Source organism: Rhinopithecus bieti, unplaced genomic scaffold (assembly GCF_001698545.2).
Source record: "Rhinopithecus bieti isolate Rb0 unplaced genomic scaffold, ASM169854v2 scaffold_1583, whole genome shotgun sequence".
Lineage (NCBI taxonomy): Eukaryota > Metazoa > Chordata > Mammalia > Primates > Cercopithecidae > Rhinopithecus > Rhinopithecus bieti.
The window spans coordinates 1,256,791-1,274,342 of record NW_016803645.1 but is presented as its reverse complement, the minus strand read 5'-3'; the positions used below and the strand labels follow the sequence as shown (position 1 = coordinate 1,274,342).

At 43.8% G+C, this 17,552-nt stretch overlaps 2 protein-coding genes across 3 annotated transcripts in view; one reads left to right on the top strand and one right to left on the bottom strand.

The window, feature by feature from the left end:
- TIAM2 (TIAM Rac1 associated GEF 2) overlaps nt 1-13,663 on the top strand; it is a 217,932-nt gene extending 204,269 nt beyond the window's left edge. The window contains exons 17-27 of the mRNA XM_017892053.1: nt 14-82; nt 666-791; nt 1,617-1,725; nt 4,013-4,192; nt 5,971-6,089; nt 7,046-7,158; nt 8,088-8,141; nt 9,091-9,200; nt 10,119-10,206; nt 10,570-10,724; nt 12,953-13,663. Of these exons, the coding sequence (XP_017747542.1) occupies nt 14-82; nt 666-791; nt 1,617-1,725; nt 4,013-4,192; nt 5,971-6,089; nt 7,046-7,158; nt 8,088-8,141; nt 9,091-9,200; nt 10,119-10,206; nt 10,570-10,724; nt 12,953-13,587 (1,758 nt within the window). The 3' untranslated portion in view covers nt 13,588-13,663. The remainder of the gene's footprint in view (nt 1-13; nt 83-665; nt 792-1,616; nt 1,726-4,012; nt 4,193-5,970; nt 6,090-7,045; nt 7,159-8,087; nt 8,142-9,090; nt 9,201-10,118; nt 10,207-10,569; nt 10,725-12,952) is intronic.
- The window catches only part of TFB1M (transcription factor B1, mitochondrial), a 60,358-nt gene continuing 52,000 nt past the window's right edge, over nt 9,195-17,552 (bottom strand). The window contains exons 6-7 of one of the 2 annotated variants that reach the window (XM_017892022.1): nt 16,703-16,830; nt 14,105-14,521 (exon numbers count right to left, since the gene is read on the bottom strand). In XM_017892022.1, coding sequence (XP_017747511.1) covers nt 14,302-14,521; nt 16,703-16,830 — 348 coding nt within the window. In that variant the 3' untranslated portion in view covers nt 14,105-14,301. Of the gene's footprint in view, nt 9,911-14,104; nt 14,522-16,702; nt 16,831-17,552 lie in introns of those variants that run through there. The other variant, XM_017892032.1, reaches the window with a different exon arrangement.

Genomic DNA, 17,552 nt, shown 5'->3' with positions numbered 1-17,552 from the left:
TGTTTTCTTTCAGGATCTGAGCTGCCTCTTTGAGTTATACTTGGAGCCACTTCAGAATGAGACCTTTCTTACTCAAGATGAGGTACATAAAATCCCCTTCCTTCTGTCCAGTGATCCACGGGTTAGTCTCTGTTTGCCTTTTAGCAGAACTCCTACGAGATGCTCTCTATTGATCCCAAAAGAACATCCCAAGACTTAAGGGTCTTCTGAGAGTCCCAGGCATAGTCTCCTCCTAAGCCACTGCTGTGGCCTCGGCTGCATGACTCAGTGGCAGAGCATTTACAAAGGCAGAGGGATGGTTATGGTCTTTTTGAGGTAGAAGAGAGTGTGATCAGAAATTCCTTTTCAATACATATCTTTGTAATGTTAAACCACATAATTAGTTCTTTTCTAGTGACTTACGTTTTTCTTGATTTGAATTCTGAGAATTTTACATCCACTTAAAAAGTTACTGTAGGAATAGAGAATTATAGGGGATGGAGCTGTGAAACTTTTTATGTATAAGCCATATCCCATAATGAACGTGCTGTCTTCTTAAAGGATTTACTTTCTGTCTGCTTCTCCGTGAAGAATTTCCTTGTGATTTATTTGTGGGCCTAAGAGTTAGCGTGGTATCGCGAACTTCATGGCTAATCCCCTCATTTCAAATCCTGATCTTCACATAGATGGAGTCACTTTTTGGAAGTTTGCCAGAGATGCTTGAGTTTCAGAAGGTGTTTCTGGAGACCCTGGAGGATGGGATTTCAGCATCATCTGACTTTAATACCCTAGAAACCCCCTCACAATTTAGAGTAAGTATCTCAGATTTAGGCTTAAAGTGAAAATAAGTGGCTAGGTGCAAAATTCTCTCATGAGAAAGAATTTCTTGTCCTGTGACTATTGACTGTTTATTGTCCTGTGACTATTTCCTTGTACCATTTTCCTCTAGCGGGTGGTAAAGGAAGGCTGTATTTTTTTTTTTTTTTCCTGGTGCACATACTTCTGGTAGTCAGAAGTCCGGCAGCACCTCCCGCCTGGTTGCTGAGCACGCAGGTGCTCTTTTCTCAGCTGCTTTTAAGGATATCCAGGGTGGTTGCTTCTGAAACCGGAGCTCCTACACCCTGCGCCCAATCCTTCTTCCCTGTGGTCATGTGGATCTGGGATTAAGAGAATAGGTTTCTAATTGCTGGGCTCGAGCCCTCTCTTCTGTGAAGCACCGGTGCTCCATAGCGTCCGTGTAGGCCGCAGTGTGGTAGGAAGCCCTCCAAGGGGACCTGGAACCATACCGACAGCATCACTCTACCCAAGCAATGCAGAATCAGCTTTACTAATGCACCTCTCAGATTGTTTACATCCCACCTTGTCAGCTGTACTTTTATAGAACTTTCTTTGTTTCTTGTCCTTGGATTGCACACTGTCAGTAGGCTCTGCTGCTGGAAGCTCTGCAGTCAAGCTAGAGACCTGCCAGGGCAGCACCTGGGCTGTTCCCCACCTCCTGTGTGGACAGAGCAGGCCTGAACTTCTTTAAGGCATTAGTGCTGTGGAGTCTGACAGAAGCCACGGGGCTGTCAAATGCCACAAGCCGGCACGCATTGATTAAACCATGTCTGATTTGACTTTTCCCTCTGCCCTTCTAGAAATTACTATTTTCCCTCGGAGGCTCTTTCCTTTATTACGCGGACCACTTTAAACTGTACAGTGGATTCTGTGCTAACCATATCAAAGTACAGAAGGTTCTGGAGCGAGGTAAGTTGCTTATACCTTTTATAGGTTTTTTTTTTTTTTTTTTTTTTTTGCATTTTTAACTGTTAGTAAAGGGTAAATCTGTATTTAACAGGTAGAGAGTAAATGCAATTTTGATGTATTAAGGTCCATCCTTGACCTTGACAGTGACAAATATTAAAGGGAAAGGTTTCTGTTTCTGTCAGTTTATTGGTAGCCGGGAACAAGTGTGCCTAAGAGCAGAGATGTTGCTTTGCCATGTGTCACTTTTCTGTCAGTTACATCTGGATTCTTTTCTTGCCAAATTCCTTTCTCTAAAAACTTGCAACCCCAAACCCTAGATGGGAGTGGAAAGAAATGCATGCTATGTTTTTTTTTTTTTCCCCTTGTTAACCTTCTTAAGCCTGAGAAGCCACAACAACCTACCACCAAACCACTACCTCCAAACTCACAAGAAGTTTGCCAGATGAAAGTAAAGTCTCTCTGGTGCACCTGGAAAGAGCTCACATTTTCCAAAGGTTGCTCTTCGGTGTTTCTCTCTGCGTGGGCCTGGAGGGCACCTGGAGGTTTATCCTGACACCCTTAGTGCTCATTCATGTCCACGGATGCAGCTCTGCCACTGGATCTTAATCCAGAACATCATGGTATCCCAGAAGAAAAGCCCCACGTTTAAACACTGGGGTCTTAGAGTGCTTCAGATGAGCAAGACCCAGCCCAAATCCATCTTCTCCAGCTGCTTTAGACAGTTGTCTGACCTCTGTTGCCATTTCCTTCCACAAACACCCTCTTTTAAATTAAATTAATTAATTAATTACTTTAAAAAATGTTCGTAGAGATGGGTCTCACTGTGTTGCCCAGGCTGGTCTCGAACTCCTGGCCTCAAGTGATCCTCCTATCTAGGCCTCCCAAAGTGCTGGCATTACAGGCATGAGCCACCATGCCTGGCCCACAAGCACCTTTGTATTGATGGTCTGTAGCACAATGAAAGCATACCAATGTACTTGTCAATACGTATTGACAATCGATGCAGTACAATGAAAGCATACCAAGGGCTTGCTCAGTTCCTCCTTTGTCATAAAGAAGAGGGGTCCTGTCACCACCTTCTTGGCCTGGTAATCACATTCAAAATGGTATTGCATCTCCTGGAATATTTGATCTTACAACACAATCCCAAATAAGGCTTTATCTTCCTTCAGAGTAGCTACATTCCAAGCAGCTGGTCATCCAATGCCAACTGGTGGAATCCAAGTAGCACTGGTGTATCCGCTGGTACTCAAACCAAATGCACCTGGATTCCTACACACACCCTTCATGGTACTCAGACACTGAACAGAGGGGCAGTTTTCACTGCCAGAGAGGGTCCTACTGCCATGTCTGGTGGAAGGGAGCTGTGGCTCTGGGTGTGCGAACAGTGAATCTGCTTGGAGCTATGGAGTGAAGGCTATAGGCTGCAGTACCTGTCACCTTACTTTACAGGAGAAAAGATACTGCTTTTCAGATAGCCCTTAAGTGTACAGAATAAGAATAAGCAATAATTAGAGTGAGGCCAGTGGGAAAAACACTGGTTTATTTTTCTTTATGAAATTTTTGTGGGTATGGTGTAGGGTCTGGATAACATTGCTTAATGGTTTTTTTGATGATTTTTTTTTTTGAGATGGGAGTCTCACCTTGTTGTCTAGGCTGGAGTGCAGTGGCACGATCTTGACTCACTGCAACCTCCACCTCAGGGGTTGAGGTGATTCTCCTGCCTCAGCCTCCCGAGTAGCTGGGATTACAGGCACTCACCACCACGCCTGGCTAATTTTTGTATTTTTAGTAGAGACGGGTTTCACCATGTTGGCCAGGCTAGTCTCGAACTCCTGACCTCAGGTGATCCGCCCCCCTCAGCCTCCCAAAGTGCTGGGATTACAGGCGTGAGCCACCGCGCCTGGCTGCGCTTCATGACTTTTAATGAATTGTTTGAAACTCACTTTTTAGGTCATCTATAACAATTTTTCTCATGGGTATGCATGAAATGTGTCTTTAAAGTCAGACATTCCAGCATTTTGAGTCGGTGTTACTCTTTGGCATGCAGCCTGCATTCCATCCTCGGAAGCTCCCAGGGCTCCCAGCACTCCAGGGCTGTCAGGGCTGTGAGGCGGAATTCCACGCTGACAGCTGGGTGCCTGACCCGCTGATGTGTTGGGGTTTTTATTAAAGAATGGCATTAGGAGGACTATAGAAATGGATGAGCTATAAATGTTAAAGATAAATGAAGAATTTAATTCACCCCACTGTGCTCTTCTAAGGTCTTTTTTCCATCTGCTTGTAGCTAAAACTGACAAAGCCTTCAAGGCTTTCCTGGACGCCCGGAACCCCACCAAGCAGCATTCCTCCACGCTGGAGTCCTACCTCATCAAGCCGGTTCAGAGAGTGCTCAAGTACCCGCTGCTGCTCAAGGAGCTGGTGTCCCTGACAGACCAGGAGAGCGAGGAACATTACCACCTGACGGGTGAGAAGGCGGCGGCACCCCCGGGCGAGGGCCCGCACAGGGCGGCGAGGGGCACCCCCGGGCGAGGGCCGGACAGGGCGGCGAGGGTCACTCCCGGGCGAGGGCCCGCACAGGGCGGCGAGGGGCACCCCCGGGCGAGGAGCTGCCTGCCGTGCCCTGGGCCTGCCAGCTCACCTCTTCCCCGCCCAGTGGCACGTCCTGTGTCACTTTTCAGTTCTGCGATGGTTCATCTTAGGTTTCATGTGAATATGTGAAAGTAGCTAGGTGTCTGGTCACTCCTTTAGAGCTTACAAAATACTTGGGTAAAAATGGGTATCACCATTCTCCTCCTATAGTATCACCCATCAGGGTATCACCATTCTCCTCCTATGCAGGGATGATTCTGTCTACACTCTCAAAATAAGTAAATTACCTCAGGTCACTTGGCTGTGAAACAGTGCCGCTGGAACTGAAAATCAGGCCTTTTTTCCTATCACTTGGTTAAGTTTTGTGGTATTCGCCACCCGAGCTGCTGGTCGGATTTGTGGGTGAGGCTCCACCTTGTGGAGATCTGTGAGCAGAGCTCGGCTCCGAAACCAAACTCGCAGTGATGGGTTGTGCTTTCAAGTCGCTGTTGTTGTGTTACCGTTTGAACTTCTGAAATTATTGCCTGAGATACAATTTGTCAAAAACACAAAGCCTGGCAGTTTGATAGTAAATAGAAGATCCTTAAAGAGGGGCTTTATTTGGGTTGGAGATAGTGATTTGTTCATATGTTGAAACTAGGAGGTTCAGTTAAACCATAGGTGATAAAATTTCTAGGGAGAGAAAGAGACTTATGAACACTTTAGTATTACTGAATAATAAATACTGAGAAGATCATAAATTAAACTGGCTCTTTTTTCCATGACAAGCATACTTTGGTATCAAAATCAACAAGAGGAAAGCATTTTTGTATGACAGTTAAATTCTGTAATAATACAAATTATGTTCAGCATTCATACTGTGTAAAACTTCATTTTGTATTAAGATCATCTTTAGAAGGGTTTGATTTTAAAAACTTCCTTCCAAACTTCCCTCCAGATAGAATTAAAATGCTGCATTGGGAGACAAAAAGTATACAGAATACTGAATTTAGAAGTGACCTAAAATTTTGCTTTTTGGCTTTTATAAAATAATGTATCCCTCATATTCCTTCACGGAAAGTTATGAACATATACCATATATAAATGTAAACAATTGTTCTGTCAGTCAGTCATGTACGGGGGTGTTTTTATGTTCTATTTAAACCTGGATCCCGGTTCCCAGAAGGGGAAGCCAAACTCAAGAGCTGGTGCCCTAAGCCCAGTCAGTTTTGGGTTTGAAGCCTGGCTCCATTCTCGTGTTTTCCTCTCTGGAACTCCGGCAGAATATCCTGCACTTACTTTTCTCATCTGTAAAATGGGATTGATTAGTCTTTGAGTTATTGTGTACATTAAATGAGATGATTCACAGAAATCATCTGTCGTGATCCTTGCTAAGTAGAAAGTGCTCCATACATGTCAGTTGTTGTTATTAGTGATACGTTTCCCTGATACTCTGCCTCATTTCAAAAAGAATTTGAAGTAGAAGATAATTTTGCTGTTCTTCATTCTAATGGCTGGGTTACAGTGGGCTATTGTGACTTATTCTGAATGTAATGCTCCTGCTAGTGGGTACTGGTCTGGAATCCTGAGTTGAATCTTGACTCCATTATTACTGTTGGATAGGATCTAAAACAAATAACAGTTCTTAAATAAATATGATTTCATATCTTGCAGAAGCACTAAAGGCAATGGAGAAAGTAGCGAGCCACATCAACGAGATGCAGAAGATCTATGAGGATTATGGGACCGTGTTTGACCAGCTAGTAGCTGAGCAAAGCGGAACAGAGAAGGAGGTCTGTGAGGCGCCTGCACTCTGGGAGCCTAGTGCATGTGATGTGGGGTCTGTACCTCCCAGATAGGCTGCCCTGTTAGGACTTTCCTGGAGGAGAAAATGCCTAAGATTTTCTTGATAACAATGTGTCTAATGAACTATACAATTTAAACTTCATTACACTGGTTTAAAATATAACCTTATGTCACATTCACATTGGCTGGAACATCCGTGGAGGGTGAGCTGGCGGAGGCTGGGGTGGAGAAAGGACGTGGGAACCGGCAATGTGGAGTCTGGGGCTTTTCCTTTTTTATTTTGCTTTTTTTTTTTTTTAAAAAAAATCAAATATATCTTTTAACATCAAATATATATATTTTAACATCAAATATTGGTGGTTGCCTGCTTACTTATAAAACTAGTCCAAGCAGGATTTGACATTTTCTGTATTTTTCCTTTTTATCTGATTGCTTAATTTATAATCTTGTGCTTCTAAAGCCGGCATGCTGGAAGTAGCAGAGTTTAGGCAGAAAATGGCAGGAACAGGAAAGGGCTGGAGATCAGTCCTTCACTCTGGCCAGTTTCAATGCTGGTGCTCTTTTATCAGCAGCCCGAATGGAGCTCAGAGGTGGTGGATGTACTAGATCCCAGGGGAAAGCTTACAAAGGCACTCGAGAAGAACCACGGACAGTGGTAGAGTTCATCTTATGGAAATCGAGTTGGTCACAAGGCATGTCTCACCTACATGTGTGTGCATTGGAGCAAAATGCCTTCACCTTTATGTTATTGATCAGACACTTTGGGGCTTAGCTCATATTTTCAAAACCTCCACTGTTTAAGGCCCCATGTTTACAGGTATCATAAAAATTAAACCAGCTGTGCTTGCATTTTAGCAATGACTGTGTGTACATCACTATCTAACATGAGATGATCTAGCATGGGATTTCCGTATCTTCCTTACTTCCTGTTTTTACAATCTAGGTAACAGAACTTTCGATGGGAGAGCTTCTGATGCACTCTACGGTTTCCTGGTTGAATCCATTTCTATCTCTAGGAAAAGCTAGAAAGGACCTTGAGCTCACAGTATTTGGTTAGTATTCCATTCAGAAGAATATAGACTGAAGAGGCTGGGGTTAATGAAGAACTTCACTGGCCACACCAGTCCAATTCACTCCTGAGCTCCAGGAGTTAGAATTGCTATAATGGTTGGGGACTTAACAGGGCCAGCCCCCAACTATTTAAAACTCCGGCATCTCTCTGCATCGTCATTATCTTGTTCTCCCTTCTGATGCTTGGCTCAGGCCAAGTGTTACAGGAACAGATCCCTGGGGCTATTTTGAAACCTGCTATCTTTTCTTTTCTTTTTTCTTTTTTTGAGACAAGGTTTCATTCTTGTTGCCCAGGCTGGAGTGCAGTGGTGTGATCTCTGCTCACTGCAACCTCCACCTCCCAGGTTCAAGCGATTCTCCTGCCTAAGCCTCCTGAGTAGCTGGGATTACAGGTGCTCACCACCACGCCCGGCTGATTTTTGTATTTTTAGTAGAGATGGGGTTTCACCATGCTGGCCAGGCTAGTCTCGAATTCCTGACCTCAGGTGATCCACCTGCCTCAGCCTCCCAAAGTGCTGAGATTACAGGCGTGAGCCACCGCACCTGGCCAGAAACCTGCTATCATAATAGTCTGCTGCATTTCAAGATGTTTTAATTCTCTCTGAGAGTTGGGAGAGCAAGTGACGGTATATTGTCACTGAGATGAACACAGTGTCCTCAGCTTTCAATAAAATAAAGAGTTTTAAAAAGCCAAGATCAACTTCCAATAGTAGCTTGTAAATAAGCAGGTGCTTCTGCATAGTTCAAATATGAGCGAAAGGGAAGTACCATTTATTCACTCATGTGTTGGCAGAGTGAGGTCTTAGAGACTCATACATTTGAAGAGCGTTATTCTGTTAAGACATTCAGCTCTAGTTTAACCTTGGAAGAGTTTGCATAAAATAAAGACTTTCTTTCTCTTTTCCTTTCTTTAGTTTTAAGAGAGCCGTCATACTGGTTTATAAAGAAAACTGCAAACTGAAAAGAAATTGGTAAGGCAAAATTCGTTTTAATTTAAGCTACCTTTTCATGGCTGTATCTTCCTATTAATGTTGCACTGAAAAGCCCACTGAGCACCAAGGCTGTGCTGACTGATACTGTTTACTCTGAGGGTAACTAACCCCATCACATACTGAGAGCGTTTCTGAGTCTCCCCGTGAAAGATGTCTGTTTTAAAAGAAGATGTACAGCTGGGCACGGTGGCTCATGCCTGTCTGTAATCCCAGCACTTTGGGAGGCTGAGGCTTGAGCCCAGGAATTTGAGACCAGCCTGGCCAACAAGGTGAAACCCTGCCTCTACCAAAAATACAAGAAGTAGCTGGGTGTGGTAGCACGTGCCTGTAGTCCCAGCTACTTGGGAGGCTGAGGCAGGAGGATCAATTGAGCCCAGGAGGTGGAAGCTGCAGTGAGCCTTGATCATGCCACTGCATTTCAGCCTGTGCGACAGAGTGAGACCCTGTCAATAAATAAATAAGTAAATGAAGTAGATAAATACTCATATGGGGGCCTACATAGAACATCAACTTTTATATCCCTGAAAATGGCCCATGGTTGTTCCACACACAGTCTGTGAAACTTTGGTTTATTTTCAAATGCCTTTTACCTTGACTCAGAAAAACAAAAACAAAGCTTAGCTGTGGATACTATATGCCATCGGTTTACCATTCAGAGATAGCGTGAGGGTGTGGAAGCCTTGGCTGCTGTTCTCGCTTTGAGACCTGTAACTGATTCTGAACCACAACTCTGCCTCCGCACCTTCCCCAGCATGTGAGGTCTTTGAGAATTGGGTGCGTAGCTGATTGACTTCTGTGCCCTGAACACCCACATGGCTGCTCGGAGACTCGCCCACGGGGAGAACATAAACTCCTATTCACTGTGCACACATCCTCCCCCAGTGAGAGAGCTTCCCTAACACTTTTCTTGGTGGGCCTTCATGTTACAGCCCTCGAATTCCCGGCCTGCACACAACTCTGCTGACTTGGACCCATTTAAATTCCGCTGGTTGATCCCCATCTCCGCACTTCAAGTCAGACTGGGGAATCCAGCAGGTAACTGTTTCATGCAGTACGATGCCAGAAAAAGCATTTCAGTAGACTTAACGGTGGAATGAAAAGTAAGAAAGGGCCTTGGGGATAATTTTTGGTGCCTTTTATTTTATAGACAAGGAAAATGAGGACAAAGAGAGGTTGTTTTGCTGTTCCTTAGCAGACTTCTGGGAGAAAGTAAATGCTGGTGGATAGCTTTTTCTTTGCCAAATGCCCTTCATCGTTTCCTTATTGTCTCTATCAATAGTTTTCAACATTTTCCTTTCTGCCTTGATACCCTAAAATGTATTAGAAAAACAAAGAGATCCACAAATTTATGTTTTTACAAATTTAGAATATAGCAGAAAATTCCTTAAGGTTAGGTAGTACTTTAGGTGATATAAAAAGAAAAAAATCTTTAACTCTGGAAAATGTTCAGAGATTCTTCCAGAGTAACCTTGTTTTGGTGACAGGTCTCTGGTGACAGAAGAGGCCAGCAGGCTGAGTCATGCAGTGACCTGCTGGGCTTCTGTTTAACTTTTGTCAGAAGTGCTTATGTTTTCTAGAACATGACTGCATTTGGGGTTGGCCTCTTTTACCTCAAGTATCCCAGTTCCTGTTCCGTCCAAGGAAAGGGCAAAACTGCAAAGGAGGGTTGAAGAATAGGATCCACCGAATCTCTTCCCCAGACGGGCTCCAGAGAGAGGGCGAAGGCAGTTCAGATGGAGGAAAATCTGCAGCAGGAAATGTAAAGAGTAACCAAAAGGCATTTCAGTTCTTGTAACTGTGAAAATCATACATAGAACAAGCCACAGAAGAAAATGAGCCAGGACTGGGAATATTAGACTTTCTTAACTCATGAGATTTAAACTTTACAAGTGTTCTTAACCACAGCATTTTGGGCAAAGTTGTAGACTCTTGTTTCCATTTCCTTTTACACAGGGACAGAAAATAATTCCATATGGGAACTGATCCATACGAAGTCAGAAATAGAAGGACGGCCAGAAACCATCTTTCAGTTGTGTTGCAGGTATGACTGACTTCCAAAGATTAAAACCAACATAAATAACATAGAATTATGTCTCTTAAGGAAGGGAGTTTATATTTAGTGCCTTCCTGAATTTTGACGACATCAGGGTCACACTCCCCACCCTCCGAAAAAGGCAACTGAGGCCGCTAGTAGGAGAATATGGTGATTAAATAAATATCAAAGTCTTAAGAGTGATCAATTCTCACCTCCTTTTGTATGGGAGGCCACATGGCACTGCTGTTGGGTGGCTGGCTGGCAGCCTGGCCCAGCAGGTGCAAGGCGCAGGAACACAGGCGGGCGTGGAATGGAAGCACGATGAACACTCTGGACACTTCTGCTGTTTTCTCTCCCCCCCCCACCCAGTGACAGTGAAAGCAAAACCAACATTGTTAAGGTGATTCGTTCTATTCTGAGGGAAAACTTCAGGCGTCACATAAAGTGTGAATTACCACTGGAGAAAACATGTAAGGATCGCCTGGTACCTCTTAAGAACCGAGTTCCTGTTTCAGCTAAATTAGGTGAGAATTTTGCTAGCCTTGTGTTTATTCAAGCAAACATGATGAGCTTCTGAAAAGGATATATGCTCTTGTAATACAGCTGTGAGTTTTCACTTTGTAAGTCATCAAGATACCTTTATCTCCTTTGAAGAAACCTAAACATGCCTCTTGCTCCCAGACATTCTACTGGAAAATACAGCCACCCCCAACCCCCAATCCCTTGTCTTCCTACCAGCTGACATAGTCCAAATGTACGATTTTGTTTCTTCCACTAAGATGTGCATGGGTCCAGGGACTTTGTTTTCCTCACTGCTGTATTCCCAGTGCTCAGAGCAGTGCCAGGCATCCTGAAGGTCAATGCTGAATGAAGATCAAGAACCTTACACAGAGGGTCTCCACCTTCTGACGGTTCAACCTATAATTTTTTGACTCTACCATGGTGTGAAAGTGACACACATTCAGTAGAAACCGTTCTTTGAATACCCAGACAACCATTCTGTTTTTCGTTTCTAGTGCAGCATTCAATACATTTCATAACACTTAATTATAAAACAGACCTTGTGCTCTGTCCAACCGTAGGCTACTGTAAGTGTTCTGAGCACACTGAAGGCAGGCTAGGCTAAGCCGCAGTGGTTAGTAGGTATATTAAATGCATTCTCGATTTCAATATTATCAACTGAACAGTGGGTTGATTGGGATGTAATGCTGTCTTAAGTTAAGGGGCCTCTTATACTCGTTCTTAGTCGATAAGGCACCAAGTAAGCATTTCAAATCACATTATTCTTTCTGCTTGTTTCTAAAATTTCAGCTTCAGTTTTCAGAACCTTATTTCTACATTAACTATTTTATTATTGTCTTTGTTGTTTTTAGTCTTAGAAAATGTAAAACTTCTCTTTTTCATGTCAAATCAATGTGACCTCTTCAGATTTACCACATATTTACTATTTTCTCCATTGTAAAAATAAACTGGCCATCAAAGTAACATGCTGTTATTATTTGTAGAAACACCAAAACTGAGAACTCCCTTGCTTTTTTCAATCCAAGAGAACAGAACTACACACCCACCCACCCACACATACCCTTATAACATCAAATTTCAGAAAGCTGGTTTGAAATTCCAGCAGAGACAGTTCTCGTATGAGAGAGAGAGTGTTTTCTAGGCTGGGCATAGTGGCTCATGCCTGTAATCCCAGCACTTTGGGAGGCCAAGGCAGGTGGATCCCTTGAGCTGTTGAGAACAGGAGTTTGAGACCAACCTGGGCAACATGGCGAAACCCCATCTCTAGAAAAAAATATAAAAATTAGCTGGGCATGGTCGTGCGCACCTATAGTCCCAGCTACTCAGGAGGCTGAGATGGGAGGATCACTTGAGCCCAGGAGGTGGAGGTTGCAGTGAGTGGAGATCACACCACTGCACTCCAGCCTGGGTGGCAGAGCAAGACACTGTCTTTTAAAAAAAGGGGGCGGGGGAGGGGAGGAGTATTTTCTACTTTTAATTGAGCAGCAAGGGAAATCCACAAGGTGAGAAGATGCATAGGAATATAGTGTGATCTTGATGATCAAACTACAAAGCACCTTAGTGAAAGAAAGGAGCCTAGATTTATTAGCAGTTAACTTTTCAATTTACTCATTGGCAAAATAGGAAATCTTAGCCCATATAGTGGTTTCTAGTGTCTAGTTCTATCTAAATAATTGAGCTCTGATAATCTAAAACGCTGAATTGCCCAACTTACAACTGTAAACCTAAGTCAAAATTTCCATGTTTTCAGTAGCTACGTTTTGCCTAAATACCAGGATAGTTGCTAACTGAAGTCATATCATAAAATAAAATCTTTTCTTTTCTTTTTTTTTTTTTTGAGAGGGAGTCTCGCTCTGTGGCCCAGGCTGGAGTGCAATGGCGCGATCTCGGCTCACTGCAAGCTCCGCCTCCCGGGTTCATGCCATTCTCCCGCCTCAGCCTCCGAGTAGCTGGGACTACAGGCGCCCGCCACCACGCCCAGCTAATTTTTTGTATTTTAGTAGAGACAGGGTTTCACCGTGTTAGCCAGGATGGTCTCGATCTCCTGACCTTGTGATCCACCCGCCTCGGCCTCCCAAAGTGCTGGGATTACAGGCTTGAGCCACCACGCCTGGCATCATAAAATAAAATCTTAATTAAGATGTTAAATCTTACACAGGCTTTGAGGCAAACATTACACATTGTGTAACCTGTTTCTGTATCACAGTGAAATGTGTTTTTCTCACTGCAGCTTCATCCAGGTCTTTAAAAGTCCTGAAGAATTCCTCCAGCAGCGAGTGGACTAGTGAGACTGGCAAGGGAACCTTGCTGGACTCGGACGAGGGCAGCTTGAGCAGCAGCACCCAGAGCAGCGGCTGCCCCACGGCCGAGGGCAGGCAGGACTCCAAGACTGCTTCTCCCGGGAAATACCCACACCCCGGCTTGGCAGATTTTGCCGACAATCTCATCAAAGAGAGTGATATCCTGAGTGATGAAGATGATGACCACCATCAAACTCTGAAGCGGGGCAGCCCTACTAAAGACATTGAAATTCAGTTCCAGAGACTGAGGATTTCTGACCCAGACGTTCACCCCGAGGCTGAGCAGCAGCCTGGCCCGGAGTCGGGCGAGGGCCAGAAAGGCGGAGAGCAGCCCAAACTGGTCCGGGGGCACTTCTGCCCCATCAAACGAAAAGCCAGCAGCACCAAGAGGGACAGAGGAACTTTGCTCAAGGCTCAGCTCCGTCACCAGTCCCTTGACAGTCAATCTGAAAATGCCACCATCGATCTAAATTCTGTTCTAGAGCGAGAATTCAGTGTCCAGAGTTTAACATCTGTTGTCAATGACGAGTGTTTTTATGAAACAGAGAGCCATGGAAAATCATAGTACGATTCAATCCAGATATGGGTTACATTCCTCATTTTACTTTTAAACTGGTGGTAAAGTGGAAATTGCAAAAAAACTATTCATTCCTGGGTTTTGTGCAGTCTACATTTTCCCACAAAATGGTTGTAAAGATTTAAGTTATTTTAATTTATTGTGGATCAGAAACCTAGATGAAACTGGTCAGAATCTGTAAATTACTTAGTTTATATCCACTTTGAGCAGGTATCAAATGATTTAGAATCCTTAAAATTGCCTTCTAATAATTATTTTAAGTTATGTGGAAAAAGTAAGGCTGGGGAAGTTGTGATTAATAGTTTTCAAAGGGTCATTTTTTAAAATCCTCTGGGCATTTTCTTTCAGCTGTCAGTTTTTGCTTTATTTAAGGCATATTTAAGTTATTTTAATGTGGTTTAGGGGCAAAATGTGCAGATACTTCATTTTTGTAAGATTGTAATAGATGCTGTTTATACTAAACCTGTTATTAGCTATACAGTATATATTAAAAGAAAGCTTGTACTGTATCTTATTTGATGATATTTATTTTCTCTGCCAAGCTATAGTAAAAGGAAAGTAAGTCACATCTGGTCATTGGCATTTTTATTCTCATTCTGCAAAGACAAAAGAGTACCCATATAAGAAGCTCCACGTAGTGCAACTCGACATCTGGTAGGCTGCTTGCCCCCAGGCAGCAGCTAGAGTCTGTAACTCTTCGCGTCATCCTCTTTCTTTCTTTTTGCTTTTTCTTTGCCTGAGTTCTTCTCTGAAATTATATGCAAAGAGTTGTGGGTCTTCATCGCACATTTTTCTGTATACGTCACAGAGGCTCTTAAAGTGTGAGATGGAGAGCTGGCGAGGCCGAAGAGTAGGGTCTATGTCTGCCAACTCTAACAGCCTGCCCGTGTTTTCCAAGCGCTGTGCTTCAGGGAATAACATTCTGAAGGGAAGAGAGAAATATCAGAATTTTACTTAAATTCCACACATCATGACACTTTTTAACCCTCATTTGAAAACACCACAGTTGCTGACTACTGACAGCTGGAGGGAGTGGCAGGAGCCTCTTGGATTGTATAGCGCCAGGTAAGAGGCACGGCCCACCACTGAGGCAGCTCTAACCTGATGCGCGAGGCAAGCCCACAATGGGAAAGCACTCTCCAAAGCTCAATCAGTACATGTACTTTTTAAGGTAAGTTTAACATCTGCTCAGTTGTGTTTTTGTAGAAATATAAGCTTGATTTGCCTCATGTTTCGATGTGAAAGTTGTATTATTTCTTGTGTGACAAATCCCCAGTTTTGATTCTCTAGAATTTGAATTTATCAGCCTTTAGAACTCTTCATGCTAAAAGAGTTACTTTTTTTGCTAACAGTTTGAAAATAGCTGACAGGAAAATATAAATAATTATCCCTCTTGTTATTTTTCAGGCATCTTTAAAACTGATTTGAAGTAGAGGATATATTTTAAATTTCACCTATCTGAATCGAACCATTGTTTTAAAATAAATAGCAGAACTGCTTGAAATGCTGTGGAGTTAGGCCTGGATTGCATTTTTCTTCAAGTCTCAGGGTTCTTACAGAGCTCATCCCAAAGGGCTTGGAAGGTGTCATGGTCGGGGAGATTGCATGTTGCTTATAGGCTGATGGTCCTTTCAACAAGGAATTGCATGTCCCCACAGTTTCAGGGTGAGGTGACAGATCTTTGAGTTTAGTTTCATGGCAAAGTGGACCTGATGACGGTTTCTAACATCTGAAGAACACCAACAGGTCAAAGAACTTTGCCCTGTTACCCCAGATGGCACAGTGTCTGATCCATGTCTGTCCTGAGGATGGTGTATCTGAAATGAATAGGGCCCTTCACTTAGCTAGGGAGTTGCCTTGGAAACGCTAGTGTCAGCTCTAGGCTCAGACCAATTCCAGGATTTCCAAAAGCACATAAAAGGACATAGTTTTGTGTTCCCCTCCCCATGAATCAGGGCTATCAGGTACAGCTGTGTGGGTCCTGCTCTGCATGAGGGGTAAGTGTGAGCCGAAATCCAGCTTCTGTTTCACTCACCAGCAGCACACCGTAGCTGAGGGCTGCAGCCACAGGGGTGTCTTTGTTCTAATTAGCACCAAAATGGCTGGCCAATGGCATCTCTGTCACCAGCTCTGCACCTTAAGTCTCTGCTAGAGAAGCAGGAACTATCTGGTAAGGTGGGAATCCTGGCTTAATTAGAGGCCACAAGTGGTAGGCTGAGGCTCTAACTTCTGCCATCTGGCATCCTCAGCAATGGGCTTTGTGGACTGCAGCGCTCTTAGGAGCTGATGCCCAGCCGGCCCCTAAAATAATCTGCTGTCATTTCATGTGCTGAAGGGACACTTCAGACCCTGCGAAGGAGAGAATTACAATGAAGCCATGTGAGGAGGTTTTAGAAACTGAGAAATATGTGCCTCTCCGGCTGAGCCCCTTTCAACAGCTGAATATGGATAGATGATCATAGACGGAAATCTTTGACACACACTCTCCTGCCTTCTTAAGCAGACTATCACTGGGCCTGATTCAACAGCTTCTTGGCTCTTTCTGGATCTGCAACATAGCTGTGGTCCTTCAGAGCCCATCAAGGTGGGCGGCCTCTAGACCACCGCGCCCTGTTGGGTTTTCCCAGTGGTTCCTGTGAGCCTCTTGGGAGCAGCAGCTTTCTGTGAGATGGAAACGTGCTTTTGTGAGGACTTCGCGATGATTTTGGCTGCTCAAAAATCACATTTGCTTCCTAGTTCTCAAGTATGTCCTTAAAGAAGAGACAGGGCAACTCGGAAGAAAGCAAGCACTTAAAAAACCCATTATTATCTGTCTCGAGTCCTCACTGGGGAACCACGAGCTCCCCAGTACACAGCCACTGTGAGCTGTGCAGTCACCAATTCCAGGCTGTGTGTATGGTAAAGCCACCCTGTGACAGCCACCTGAGGTCTAGCAAGTCTTTGCTCTCTCCTCAGTGACAGTGAAGTCTTGTCCGTCACAGGACTGAACTCAGTGTAATACTCAGAGCTTTAACAACACAGCAAACAAGCTTCTTACTCTTAAAAAGTGCCTGAGGATTTTATGAAGAAGACTGCGACTGAAGAGAAGAAAAGGCATTCTTACCCGAGCCCTCGATGGCAGTATTTCCTTCGGAACTGAAATACATTCTGAACCACTTTTTCCACCAGCTTGAACGGCTGCTCTATCCTGGGCTGTATCAAGGGAGTGAAGTGCACCACGCCCACGTCCACCTTCATTGTAAGCAAACATATTATCATTCTGTGGCATGATATGTGGCATACAGTGATCAATCAACTCATCCTTGTAAAACAGGAGGATGGGCTGTCGACAGCCTGTTTTCATAAACCGACTCTTCCATGTACTTCAGTGTCATCTCTAGGCATGGAAGATGGTACATTTTGGATTTGCAAATGACATGGAGAAATCAGCTGGCTGCACCTGTTCTCTAACGACATCCACCAGACCTGTGCTTGATGGTCACTTAATTTGAAAACGCAGTTTCACAATGGCTTGAAAAATCAATCCAAATCATTAAAGTCAGTCAGCAGATAACAGGTTCTTAAAATATTCTTAATTCTTAACAGCATTAAGAATATTTTAGTTTTTGAATGAGTAAAAAAATAAGCTGCAGCAGCAGCTTCAAGACACAGAGAGATGGCAGACAGGCCCCCAGGGACCACTCAGTGCTAAACTTCTGAGACAGAGACACCACTTATTTTCAGTAGACACTGATTAATCAACTGGACTGAATTCATGAGTGTAGTCTGAAAAGCCACAGAACTTTCTAGTAGCAACTTTAAATGCCCCGAAAGGCACAGGCAGGACTGAGAAAATGGAAACCATCAAAAAATGTCACGGTTTGATAGTGTTTAAGCTACTGCCAGCTGTGGAGATTCTTTAATTGTCAGAAGATAAAACTTCTCAGGCATAACTGATAAGAGATTTACACCTT